Source organism: Argopecten irradians, chromosome 1 (genome assembly GCF_041381155.1).
Source record: "Argopecten irradians isolate NY chromosome 1, Ai_NY, whole genome shotgun sequence".
NCBI classification, from domain to species: domain Eukaryota; kingdom Metazoa; phylum Mollusca; class Bivalvia; order Pectinida; family Pectinidae; genus Argopecten; species Argopecten irradians.
Genome location: NC_091134.1, coordinates 18,013,610 through 18,028,159, shown reverse-complemented (window position 1 = coordinate 18,028,159; position 14,550 = coordinate 18,013,610). Strand labels below are relative to the sequence as shown.

General features: G+C 34.7%; 1 protein-coding gene across 1 annotated transcript; it reads right to left on the bottom strand.

The window, feature by feature from the left end:
* On the bottom strand, positions 1-13,035 carry LOC138319424 (nose resistant to fluoxetine protein 6-like). The gene is made up of 15 exons (XM_069262580.1): positions 12,652-13,035; positions 11,386-11,558; positions 10,558-10,645; positions 9,965-10,055; positions 9,500-9,726; positions 8,678-8,845; positions 8,309-8,405; positions 7,816-7,908; positions 6,661-6,832; positions 4,564-4,643; positions 4,070-4,192; positions 2,332-2,455; positions 1,779-1,965; positions 921-1,063; positions 1-598 (listed from the first exon to the last, which is right to left on the bottom strand). Exons 1-15 carry the CDS (start codon positions 12,977-12,979, stop codon positions 479-481), a joined length of 2,214 nt encoding a protein of 737 aa, XP_069118681.1. The 5' UTR covers positions 12,980-13,035; the 3' UTR covers positions 1-478.
* Between the last annotated feature and the right edge of the window lie 1,515 nt (positions 13,036-14,550).

The following is a 14,550-nucleotide window of genomic DNA, read 5'->3' as shown; positions in this document are numbered from 1 at the left end:
TTATGTACAACTCTGTATACAGTAATATTCGAACTGCTTTGTGTTTTTTTCACTAAAATGTTTCAAAATAAATGTTTAAATTAAGCGCAGAGAAGAAGTACGATAGAATCCATTTTTATATAGTAAATAATGACGTACGTTTTGGGATAAGATAGAAGACGCCTTTGATCACGTGTTCCCTATAAATTTAAAATAACTTAAAATCCTATATGATCTATGTCATTAATGTACAAAACTTCTTCATGAAGCGAGTTGATATTTAAACTCTGTTCTGTTTTAACGATCTATAAATTTCTTCTTGGTTTCCGCTAAGTCTATGCCAAAAACATTTACGTTGTTTTCATAAAACAAAGTACACATATATGTAGGGGTTTCATTGGGCGGAGATAGCATGTATGTCATTGCGCGATTGGCAAAACGTAAAAAGGCTTCATATAACTAATGAATTTCTTCCGTCAACTCGAATGTTGTTCTGTCATCACTTCTTTTTCTTTGGGAACACTACTTTTTCTAGGCCCATCATCGGAGATTCAAAGGCAAGAGATGTAACAAATGACAAAGCAAACGTCATTACAATGATTCCAAGAAACGAAACAATCTGAAAAGAAACATCATGATAAATCAATATTAATACAAAAAAGACAGAAAGTGTTATTTTGGAGGTTTTTTGTTTTGTTTTTGTTTTTTTTGACTTCATGTAAATATATGGTCAATTCATTTGTGAAATTAACTTTATAGAAAAGAATTGCCGGGGCAATCACCTTTTTATGATCATTCTACGGCAGTATTTGGCACGGAAACAACTTGCACTAATGTCAAAGTAATTAAGTGTTGAATCCAATAATCGAACGTTCTGATCTGCGCAGTCGAAAACATAATAACTATAAATTAACAATTTTATGGACTTTTGCGCTCCTTACTTCTTCGAAAACTGAGAAGTAGGCAGGTATTTGTTGGGTGTTTACACGAACGCCTATGATGATGATATGTATGAGATAGGCACAGTAGGATAGACGGCTGAGAGGAACGAATCCCTTCCAGGATAACAAAGTGTTCACAAAACCTGAAACATACACAAACCTGTTTTATAATCTGTAATCATTGTGTTATAACTGTGACTGTTAGCAAAATGGATTTGGCGATTGTGAAACATTCCTGACATTTTATATAATTGACACCAAATTAAGCTTGAATGTTGTTTTTAATGCCTTTTTTAATTAGTAATTCGTAAACTACATACACGCATATGTTCTGTAAAATCCCTACCAAGGAGCCAGGAAACGACTCGATGTTATAAAGTAATCACACCTTTAGTGATTATCTGTTACATAAGGTCTAATATTACTATTAAAACAATTATCAGATCATTTTTATATATCAGACACTTTGCCGATATAGTCTAACATATAGTAATAAGATTGTCCGTCTTCCATTCCATTGGGTTGTGTTTTTCGATCTGTGTGGCAGTGTGAAGTGAATTATTTATCGGTATTGATACCAAATGAAATATACACAGAGAAAATCTTCTAAAGCATACACGGATATAATAAAATTTAATTTGTACGTGCCATAACCGGGCAAACATTTTGACATGTGTTTTTTTTTTTTTTTAAATCTCAATAATATTTTGAAAACCTATGCATTGCAAGTATTATAGTTCTCAAAATGTTGGTATTAAGTGTGAAATAACTTATTAAAATTAATAATAATTCTTTGTTAGAGAATATCAACATAACCGAACGACACACATAACTTTAAAGCAAGTGTATTACTTGTACCTCCATTTCCAGTCGCACAGGCAAATATGACCCAGCATATACAAACACCCCATGCACTTCTATGGACGGTATTGTAGAATGCTGCGACAGGTGTTGATAGTACAGTCCCGGTCAGGGAATCGTACAGCCCGTACACAATCAAACATCCAACAACTGTCGCTACCACCCAACAAAACAAGTTCACTATCTGTAAGTCAATTGTGTTTGTTTTTATTTCAAGAATTTTACGCACGTGTTAGACAAGAAATTCCATCATTCTGAGTATGAACAAAAAATTCGTTTTCTACTGTCAAAGAACATACAGACAAATATAAAATGCTTTCACATGTTTGAACATTGAATGAAAATAACATACAAAATATATATATATGAACAATTTAGGAGTAGACACCGTTCAATATGCTTCATACTATAATTTGAATTAACGCTTCGTACTGTACCGTGTACTCAGTTGCACTAGCTTTAGACTCCATTAAAAAGAAATGAATTAAGGTAAGACCAACATCTTATAATGCTATTTAAATTCAAATGTATGTGTTTACTTTTGTCTTACCTTATTTATTTTACACTTGTTATCACAGGCCTGTAGTATATATCCTGCCATGATTCCTATAATGTACGGACCGATTCTGCACCACGGCTTTACGTAATACTCTGTCATATATGTTGTTACTGCACTAAAAGAAACAACCAAATTCATGGAATTTATATCCCCCGCTTTCCTTAATCAAAGGCCCATAACTCCGTCAGATAGGGTCATATGAAAGTCCTATCGAACGAAAACAGACAAAAATGGCGTGTTTTCTTTTATCAAAGGACCATAACTCCGCCAAATAGGGTTCGATGAAAGTGCCGAGCGAACTCATCAAAGTTCTTGGCACATTTGAATATGTGACTACGCTACCAAAACGATGCTCAAGATTGGTAGTTATTTCATGGAAACCATAGTTACAGACAGACAGTCGGACGGACAGGCCAACATTAATATCTCCGTTTCGGTGAAAGCGGAGGATAAAAGTAACATTTACTGTATCTATATTTGGTTCATTATAAATACTGTATGTGTATCATTTTACCAGTATTCTAATTCCAGGGCCTTTCGCGCACAGAGGACAGTGCTAAAAGTCCGAGTACACATGTATATTGATATATCTGTATATGAACAGAAGTCGTGCCAATCGGCCTTAACTTGCATCTGACTTTTAATACAATACGACATATAAAAGTATTGAAGTACACAGAAAATAGTTAAAACTGTAGCCGATTTAACCCCTGTTACCTTGAATGAAAGTCGATGTCATTTATATAAACAGCCTTGATAGATCTTTGTCCCAGCGTACCATAAACTTACTATCGGATATCTAGACCTTTAAGTTGACAATAACTCATTTAATGATTTTAGTATTTTTGAGCTGCGTGACCTTGAATGGGGGTCAAAGTTATTTGTATAAAGAATCCATGGTACATTATGCAGCCCTTCATCCAAATTTGTTTTGTCAAGCCCAATAGGAGTACCCTGAGCCTTTCAGTTATTGAGTAGTATTTGTTTGAATGAAAAATTTATACCGCAGTCTCCCAAAACACGCACCTCACCGGATTCATAAAGCGGCCTTCACGACGTTTATTTAAATAAGCAAACGGGCAAATCACGTTATAAAACAAACATCCAATATTACATAGAACAAGTTCCTGTCTCTCTGCTCTAATGTATGGGTTTCAACATAATAAAGAAGTGTAGAATTGTAGTCAAAGAGGCCAATTTTATTTGCTACGCACATCTACACCGTTAAAAGATTATTACCAACAAGTTTCCTTGAAAAACCTTCGAGTATTTAGGATTATCGACCGATTGTTGTGTCGACTGACGGACAGACGGAATCCAGTATATCTCCTCTCCTTACTTCGTTGCGGCGATATAATTTATCTATTCAGTTAAAATACATATCATTTCCCTCTTCGTTCCTAAAATGATATGGCAATATTCCGTACAGGTTCAAATTCTGATGAATTTTCGTGACAATTCGTTTATACATGTGCTTTGAACGAGAAATCAATCACTAAATAGCCAAACAAGATTATGGTAGCGATTGCAAATCATTTCGTCCTCGTCAAAAGGTACAAATTTCAATAGTTAATTTGAAAGGTTTTCAGAACATCTCCATCATGTGATGTTGTTCGATCTTCTATGAAATGAATCGAGAATAATTATTTCGATTTGATTGCGAATTCCCAAAACTGTTCGATAAACCCATGTTGATATAAATCCCTTACGAATCATTTATCATACATACTCTTGATTTACTCTTTGTTCCAACGGTGTAGCTGCCCAACCATGGTGAGAACTCAGCACGCCTGTTGTTATATATGACGCTAATAGGAATACTCCACAAACTACGAAGCCTAAAACTCTCTTACTGTAATGAATAAACATATACTTAAACCAAGTAAGGTAACAATTTTCGAATATACAAACAGGTTTATCTTTTCGTACATCACATTTTATCTTCTTTTCATGTATTGTAAAAAAACTCCTTTTGAAGCAGATTCGTTACATAATTTTTTGATTTGAATATCACAAATGTAGATAATATGAAGGCTCATGTGTCTAAGTAATTCGCAATGTACTTTATTTCTCCCATACTTTACATGCCTGCTATATCGACGTTCCTGTGATGACGGCGCACTTAAAAAAAAACCTATAATTTAATCTTTTCATTATTGAGTTAATGAAAAAAAATCAAACATGGCCAGACCCATGTGATAATATATTATTCTATATCCTTACCGATATAGCGGTATGAGCATCAGTGGACTGAGAATGAAAAATTGCATGTCATTTGCCAAATACCATGACCATCCGACGCACTGAAATGACAAAGAAACTTTATTTAGTTAAAATCTCACCCAATGAAATAATTTGGATTCTAAATATATAACCTTATTTTATATGGTAATTATGGTACACATTAACATATGAAAATAAAGCAAGATCTGATGGTGAGGCATTGTTAGTACGATTTGAGGGTTGGCCTTATAGTGATAGACTAAAGAGCTGACGAAGTAGTATATATATTAATTTTCTTACGTAAATATGTTTTCTTCGCAATTACACACGAAAACAAATATCTAAAAGATAAGTTATCATTTGCATTAATGATTATAATGGTCAGATATATTAAGCTATAAATATTTTATAAGACATTAAGAGGATTAGAGACCTGATATTGAACATGGTTATCAGGATTCGGTTGGTTGGTTGATTGCTCAAATTAATGACTTTAGTGGAATGTATTATCACTGTAGCTTAAAAGTGTTTAATACCATCTTTTTGAAGCCTTGAGCACTACAACGTAGATCTTGGGGTTTTCATAATGATTTGTCTTGTTTGAATTAATTAGTAACTTTTTAGTCAAATAAGAAGTAAATAAGATAAGTGTTACTAGTCTACATATCTCAATAGCTAATGACTTTAGTTTGTTTTCCATTGGGTGTATGATAGTTATAAATTATGCATTTACACAAGTAACCTAGGGATGGCACGGGCAGATACGGACCAAGTTTCTGTTTTCATTATTGATTATGGTATTGCTGATCCCTATCGTATTCGCCCCGGCAACAACGTGTTCCTTTATATTTTTCTTTGCTACGATATCCTTTTCGTAATAAATTGTGTTATCTTTCACGGAAGTGATAATTGAATTACCCTTGAGAGATTTATTTATTATAAATATTTCATAAATATATTCGTGTTTGCAACAAATGACGTTCTGTTGTTTACTACAGCTGTCATTTGTCATTATTGGGCATGCCGACCTATAGTCTTATAACACTACAATTTTTATCATAGGTAGTCTAATATCTTGGAAGAGTTTGAAGGTGGAAATTCACGCATCGCTTCATACACGCAACACACAAAATACATGGGTTTGTTGATTTATTTTATTAATGAACGTCATATTTACCGTCAGGGTGCAGGTAGGGCGTTAGAATTGTACATGCTGTCCCTATTGCATGATCGTAAAAGGCGACTAAATTAAGAATCTTAAATTTTCTCTGCTTCCTAACTGACTTTATCTTTCGTAATGCCTCCCTTGGCACCGCCTCATTTTTGGCCTTGAGTTGAGCGTTCGCCCCTGTGAGGAAGGCGTTGGGTTCTGTCCCCTGGTCGAGAAACACCAAAGTCTATAAAAGTGGTAGTTTCTGCTCCTGCTTAGCGCTCATTATACAGGTAGTTGGACGACTGGTTCGCCCGTTGTCAGTATAATGTGACCGAGTGAGGTGTGTTGCTCGGTATCTTTGGCGGCATGCTTCAGTGATATATCACTATAAAAAGGGCAACAGTTCCACTATACAAGAAGACACAACACGAACATACCGCAGTCTTCCCAAACACGCACCTCGCACAACATACACGTAACACACCGCATACATAAGAGGCCGTCCTTACATGACCATAAAACAAACAAAACACTGATGAAAGATACTATGATGTTTTGGGTTATCTCCCCTAGCCGAGACACAGCCAGTCTATAAAAACGGTAGTTTCTACTCCTGCTTAGCGCCTAGCATACGTCGGGTTAAATAAAACGGGCAAGATTTCCACTTTACAAGAAGATACAACCGGATTTATACCGCAGTCTCTAAAAACTCATACTCGCACCTAATCCAGCGGCGTCATTTTAAGGTAACATTTGATATGGTTACACGGGCGTGCTATGAAGAAATTACCGTCAGTTAGGAAAGAATTGAAGAAACACAGTGGAATAAAATGGACACACACGTTCCGCCATTGCCAGGCGAAACCACACAAGCATACTGTATCCTGATAAAACACGCATTTTACATATGGCTAGCTATAGATCAATAGATTAGTATATCTTACCATTTTATCTATGTTTACAAAGTTGTTGATGTAGAGGAGGTTTGTCCACCAAGTATCCTCACAGTAATCTAACTCGATTCCTTTTTTTGCCCAGTTAGGTCCACCATCACCTCCCATATACCGGGTAAGTGTAGCACTTATCATCAAGACCAGCATGTAAGGAGGAGTTAACCTAAAATGAAAATCGGACCAACATGTTTTACCATTTTTAATTGATTACCATTTTTCAGGAATATTTTTTTCCTACAGTTGTGTTATTCCTAGAACCTATATTCTATGTGATATAATTTGTTTCTTATAGTGATATAGCACTATAAAAAGGGCAATAGTTCCACTATACATGAAGACACAACATGAATATACCTCAGTCTCCCAAAACAAGCACCTCGCACAACACACACGCAACACACTGCATACATTGGAGGCCGCCCTTACATGACCATAGCTGTTATATAGGACGTTAATTAATCAAACAAGCAAACAAACATTATTCATTAATTTGTTTATTTGTAACTTTCTCTAGTAGTTGCTTTAGTCATATTCTCAAATTCGCAGCAGATACATAAAATACATGTTTTAAGACCTACTCACAATCTTATGTTAAATGCTAGCAAAGAAATTAGCTTATTGTATGCTTGTAACTCATATAAAGCTTTATCGTTATACTTTGTAATTGTTTTAGGATTTTGTCTAGGAATGTCTTATTTGGAGTTTAAGAATAATTAGAGTTTGACTCTTTAAAACTATGATATTTACTGTGTTATAATTTAGACAAGGAATCTTAAATGGAATATATATATTTTCCGATTGGCTGCTGATGACGGTGAGGAAGACCTCCATGATATTGTAGATCATGTTAGTCTTTGTGGCGGTTTTTGGATCAACCCAACTTAGGCTAGCATAATTTGGATAAAATGTTATTCTTTAGTTATGATTTGGATTTTGCATTAATGATCGTTATTTCTTGTTTAATCCACATGGTGGATCATTAATAATAAATTCAAATGTTACCCTTTTTGTGGTGGCCATTTCAATCTCATTTAGTTGTTGTGTTGTTCTTGATTTGTGTTGAAGGGCATAAATGGTTACTGTATAGCAATGCATACGAAATATATCATTTGTTTGAAACTTTTGTAAACAAGCTGGCTCGCTTACCTCCAAAACCTATGGAAGTAGAACATAGCCCAGTTCATCTTTCCGTCTGATTTTTTCATTTCCTTCATGAATAGGTAGGACAGTAAAAAGCCGCTATAGGCAAAAAAACAATAATTAAACCATATATAAATGATAAAATGTTTGCTAGGTTTGTTCAATACATTTCTTGATTTTTAACGCAAAGGAAATCGAAATGGCATAGATTGATACCAAACGATATTACAGAAAGGATATGTGTTAAGTTATGGGAATAGTGGCGATTCGGTTTTTTAAGGTTACTCTATATATCATGTATTAGTAGATTACAGAGTTAGCTGCCCTTGCGGGTAGGAATGGATTGTGACATCTTGTGTTTACGAGCGTAACGTTTCAGTTATCAGCAAAAACGACGTGGATTTCGCTCACAAAATATATATGTTACAATGGGTACGTACTAATGTGGAAGATAAATCTGTAATATGCGAAGACGGAAGACTAAGTATATCAAAATTACCTCATAGTGAAAAAAGAATCCACCGATACAAAAGCGTTTCCAATGGCCTGAAATGTCCATCTATTAAACATTTCCTCATAGAAAGGCAACTCATTCACTGTGGAGAGATAAGTTAGCTTTGTTTACATCTTATCAAATATGAGATGAGATTTTCTGATCAAAATTAATGTAGTTTAAAATGATCTCTTCTTTCTCTCTTATTATCGTAATATACACAAAATCGATTGTCTCGTTTTTATCTTCCTTATTGAAAGTATTTTTTTTGTTATATTGCATTAACAAAGACTTGCACATGAGACTCAATTTAATACGTTTTGGCGATTTTTTAAATTAACGTTGTATTTCAAAGTATGATGACCAGATTCCCACCTGAAAACTGCAGCCCCGCCGAGTAGTTGTGTCCGAGTATAACCCATGTAATACTCAGAAACCTCATACCATTAATAGCAGTCAGACTTCCCGCGGGCTGTGCTGTACTGAGGAGTTTTTCTCCGTTAGTCATAAGTGAAAACGCCATGAGAATTTTACCAATTGTGCCTGGAAATGATATTGAGTATTGATTAATAAAAAAAATCATGTTTCAATATAATATGTGCATATATAATCAAGTTATTGTTTTGTTCCTGTTTATCCTATTGGTTTCACAATTATTGGTTGATTATTAATTCCTAACAGATTATTTACATCTTTTCAAAATTAGTCCTAATATGATTTGTATTGTTTGTTTGATTTATCATCGTCCTATAAACAGCCAGGGTCATGTAAGGACGGCCTCTCATGTATGCAGTGTGCTGCGTGTATGAAGTGTGTGGTGTCTGTTTTGGGAGACTGCGGTATATTCATGTTGTGTCTTCTTGTATAGTCGAACCATTGCCCATTTATAGTGCTATATCACTAAAGCATGCCGCCGAAAACACCAAGCAACACAGCCCACCCGGTCACATTATACTGAATACCATTGGACGAGTATTTAAAACCGATTCCTACTAAGTACATGTATTGAAATTCCCAAAATGTTGGTAAGTTTTAGTGTTGAATAAAATATTAAAAGCTCTTCTTGATTCATTAGTGTGACAATTACGTCAAATATAACTTTGAATGACTTACATTTATTTAAAAAAATTCCACATCTATATTTGAGAGACTAAATATCTTTTTGTTTTAATTTTGTATGTTTATTCACTGATTAACCTTCCTCTGTTTGAAGTACTGTCGGTGTTGACTTTAATTTCTTTATTAGCGACGTGCTTTCGTTGAGAGAAGCATCTGATTGATGTTGTTCGACTTCCGTCTGGCTTTTAACAATTTCGTTGTATTTCTCTTGCTGTATTGCTTGTTTTGTTCTAATGTACCGGACATTCATAACGTCGTAAGCTGTTCCCATGAGCATTAGAAATCCTATAATACTGCAAATTGTTCTGGAATACAAATCATAGAAATACAGTAATAGATACAAATCATAGAATTAGAGTAATAAATACGAACTATACTAATACAACAATACAAATGTTATTGTCAAAATTTTGCATTTGAAAAGAGTAAAACGTAAACAAGGTATTTTTGTAGGGTGATGTATTCGGATACAGATAAAATGTGCCGTGGGCGACCTACTCTGCAATATGTATTTTCTTGAGTGATATAATTAAAGCCACTTACATGCTTATGATAGCCCGGGCGTCGTAATCTTTCTCTACGGTGGGGCAATCGATGATGCTGAATTGCATTTTGTCGGTTACCAATGATAAAGCTACAGTTACAAATCAAAATAATATAATTGAGGCTTGTTCATTTGAACAACTCAAACTTAAGTTCTTTTTAAATCTGTTCAAGAGACCAATTTTCCTACGTAGCCACGTTTATATTTGATACAAAATCTATTCATGACATTACGATTCCAACACAAATATCATTTTCAGATAATGAATGCTTGCTATGTCTTATTTCCTAAAATTCCGTCTATAAAAGGTTTATTTTTAAATCCTTGAAAAAAAACTTTTATCGATTACATCAGCTTATGGGTAAAGCGCAATTGTTTAATACAAAATCAGTGTAATTAGAATCAATACTTTGCAATTTTCCATTTCACACTTCCTTTCATATGAAATATTTGATATATCTAGTCGTTGTAAAAAATATACATACATGTATCTGCAAAATGACGATCGATTTCAAACTCGTGACTGAACGTAAAGGTTATTAAAGGTTATTTAAGAATCTGGGTTCCAATTGATATTAAAAAGAGGGGTTACCTAGGTTCATTAAGGTGTTGGTATCCTCTGGACTACATGTTTTCGGAACACAAGTCCCGTAAGTAGCGCCACTTATACCCTGGATTCCCTATAAACATTAATGTAAAGCAGGTACATTGTATTTGTATACCTCCTGCAAGGAAGTTAAGGGGTGTACTTGAATCTGTAGACACAACTTTATTCGGCGAATTCGTCCTAAACCGCTTGACAGATTTCGATAAATTTTGGTTTACAAAACCCTGTTATTACAGGGGGTGGAGTTAACTATATAGGGCACTGGAATGTCCCCACTTAAATGGAGTTATTACTTAATCTGTGCAGCGGGGGTATTTGTCGTCCACTCTGACGACATTTCTAGTTTCCATGAGCAATGAGAATTGAGTGTACTTTTATCGTTATTTTGAAAATGACTTTCAAATCAAATCTAGTTTGGAACTAAAACCATTGCTGGCGTATGTTGTACTTTCTTTCACTATAAGGTTTAATCAATTATAAAGCTTTCGATTGAATGACGTAAGTTTGATTATATGCGACATGCATAAAATCTAGTATATTTAATGGCTAAAGTACAATATAACCTCCAAAATTAAAAAAAAAAATATATTGTTTAATTGTTGAATATATATTTGAACATTTTCTGGAGATTACTTCGATATTAATATTTGTTGTCGTGTCATCACAGAATGAAAACTAAACTAGTTACAAACAGCACAAATTCAGCTTAACATAGGTTTGGGAGAAGAGGGTTTAAAATTTTAGGTATAGAAACTTTTAATAGAAAATCATGCTATTTTATTTTTCTAATAATTACTAGATGGTAGGGCGTACCAATGATAAATATCCTTTGCAGAATTTGCCCTGTAAGGTGTATTGTGGTCCAGTATTGTCCACCATATCTTCGTGAACTATCCCCTCCACGGAGTTACACATGTCATAAGAACCGATCCATTGTAGGTTACCATCCGTGAGACCACTGCCGGGCTTACCAAGGGCATCTAGTACTGTAAATGAAATATTTTACTAGAAAACGTGTGATTAAAATAATTTCACATTGAATCTCTATTAATGTAGTGTTGAATTTCAGACTTACATTATTTGTACCCCTTAAGGTTTCGTTTTTATGGAACTATCCGCAACGATCTCGGTGATTTACATCGTAGTTATTTTGAGAACGAGAATAAAACCTTATTCCATTTGTAGGAGACCTTTTAAATTAAAGTTAATTAATTACTTTGTTTATTTAATAAACAACCTTTTAACAGCCAGGGTCACGTTAGGACGGCCTTTTTATAGTGCTATTTTACCAAAGCATACCGCCGAAGATACCACGCCACACCACCAGGTCACAACTTATTACTTCCTGTATACTACCACTGTTATAATTGACCTTTATTCCCATATACTTCGGATTAAATGCATTTCTTCACCTCACTACACCCGAACACGTTATTTCGTCCCAATATGTGTAGACATTTAGTTTGGCTGTGTAATTGGGCAAGATGTGCAGTAAAATAAGTCAGACGGTTCTTTTAAACTTCTTTGTCCCTCGATTGTCATTTCCAAGATTCTGAAGGCAGCCATTTTAATTGGCAAATTTTAAAGGTCACCTGAACGTGACCCCTAATGAGATGTCAGATCCTTTTATCAAACAGAGTGATAATGAGGATCTGTATTATAATTAGACTAGTTTTCATCTTAAATGACATCGGCAAACCATTTTGTTTTTGATAATATGAGGACTTTTTACTTAATATATTGTTGTAAAAGATAACCATGTTGAGTAATATCAATTACAATGTTTCCTTAAACGGTCTGGTTTGTTTAGCTTTATGCCCTATTAACGTCATTTTTGAAATGTACACAATAATTGTATGTGATGACTAAAACAAAGTGGAATTAAGACTTGCCTAAAATCACGTCAAAATGAACAGTATACTCATAACCGTGTCACGATGTGGTATTGTTAACAAATACTGTGTATATGCTTCATTTAAAGTATGAGTCAAGTTTTATACCACTTCATATTTGAAATGTTTGCAGTATATGGTGGGTTATATTGTACTTGTTTATCAATGTGCTAGTGAGACTACTTACATCGCGTTGTCCATCGCTCCTTCCTTTGGATACCATAAATTATCTGCTTCATATCCCGTAAACAAAGGTCAGATACGTTATACATTGTGGCCTCGTCCATGGTTAAAATGGCGTCCCGAAATTTTTGATGAAGAGGATGAAATTCGCTCTCGGAAACAGTGTAATACAATTCTTCTGCAGTTAACTGTCCCGGTTTAGTTAAATGCTTCCGTTTAGCGACCTCAAAAATATTTAAAACCATTTTGTTATACTGTGAAATTTCATCAGCTGCAGTGACGAAATTAGTGATGCTCATTATGAACACGAGAATATAAGTATTGAAAAACATGTTGAGTTTTAATTTAATACGTGTTCTGAGGTTCTCCTAATATAAATGGTACATTACCTGTGATTTACTATATCTATACTAGTATATAAATACCTGGTCATGTGACCTTAACAGATACCGACACCTGACCCAGGGTGAGTGCAATATAAGGTGATAAATAAACGTCTCTGACGAATTACTGTACCTGTAAGCGACTCCTTGTTGACATAGTAGATTACGTCTCGTATGACACATACTGTCCCGTGCTAAGTACCTATCTAACAGCTATGTATAGTTGTGGTGTAATTCGACTTTAAATTTAAAACAAACCAAGCCCCCTGGGACGACACTTCGTTTTGCAATATGCCTATGTTTAATTAATAACATATTTAAGTATAATCAGCTGTGTTACCCAAGATCACTCGGGCTGTTAATAGGACATTAATCTAATGAGCATACCGACAAGCATTCTGAGTAGTAGGTATCTAACTTTGTGAGTGCATGGGTCCGTTAACCAAGCAGGTTTGTTACGTATTGATAGCGGCTACTGTCGTATATTATTCGATAAATGGGAGATCTAACTTGATAGTTATAGGCTTTCAAAAAGAATTTTCTGTAATGTTACAGATTAGTGCCGGGGGATGTTAAGACTGATAATCAACTACTAAATATAAAATAATAAATGTATATATAACACATGATATATAAAATTAAACGTATGCAAAAGGCATGCAAGCCTAAGTAAGGTTGACACAAAAACCGCCAACAACGTTAACCGAACAAAAAACAACCAGAAGCAGTGTAAAGGATAGATTTGAATATATTTTAAGAGTGTTCTAAAAGCTCAATATGGCTGCTGATTGAGAGTAGAGATGCTTTAGCCCCTCAGGTCATTCCAACCACTCAAAAGCCTGCGGTATTACCCCGCCATCTTCAGCTTATTAACAGTGCTATTAGGTTCTCGGATGGTGTAGTTTTTAAGCCGTTCGCCTTTCATTTAGCCGGCCGGGGTTCAATCCCAGTCACGAACGTGAAAAGGTTAGGGTCAACTGTCCAATCTCGTGAGTTTTATCCGGACACCCCGGTTTCCTCCTACACTATGCCCTTCGCGCGTTTACATCCGCGCCATCGAGAGTGTTTTGCAATCAATGTAAAATAAATTCTATTTTAAATAAGATATTGATAGCAGTAAGGATTCTTAATCCAAAATATTTTTTATTTTTACGTAAATCGTAGTGAGTGGTTTTCAGTCTCAGAAGAAACTTATATGCTATCTTAATGATGTACAACAGACAAAAGTAAATTATCCGAAAAAGCAAGGAAAGACATGTACGCATTGTATACAAAAGCAAGAAATGTTTCGTTACCGATAGGGATTTGTTCTGCTATAGGGTCCTTTAGGCAAATAATGTGTATATTGCATTTTATAATTGACCAGAAAACAAAATGGCCGACAGGAAGCCATCTTGTAATTTGATGCAGTTGATATTTCCACTATTTCACCGTATCTCCTGTTGGAATTTGTCTAAATTTAAGAATCCCAATAAAATTTTGTTTATTTGTTTGATTGATTGATTAAATTAACGTCCTAT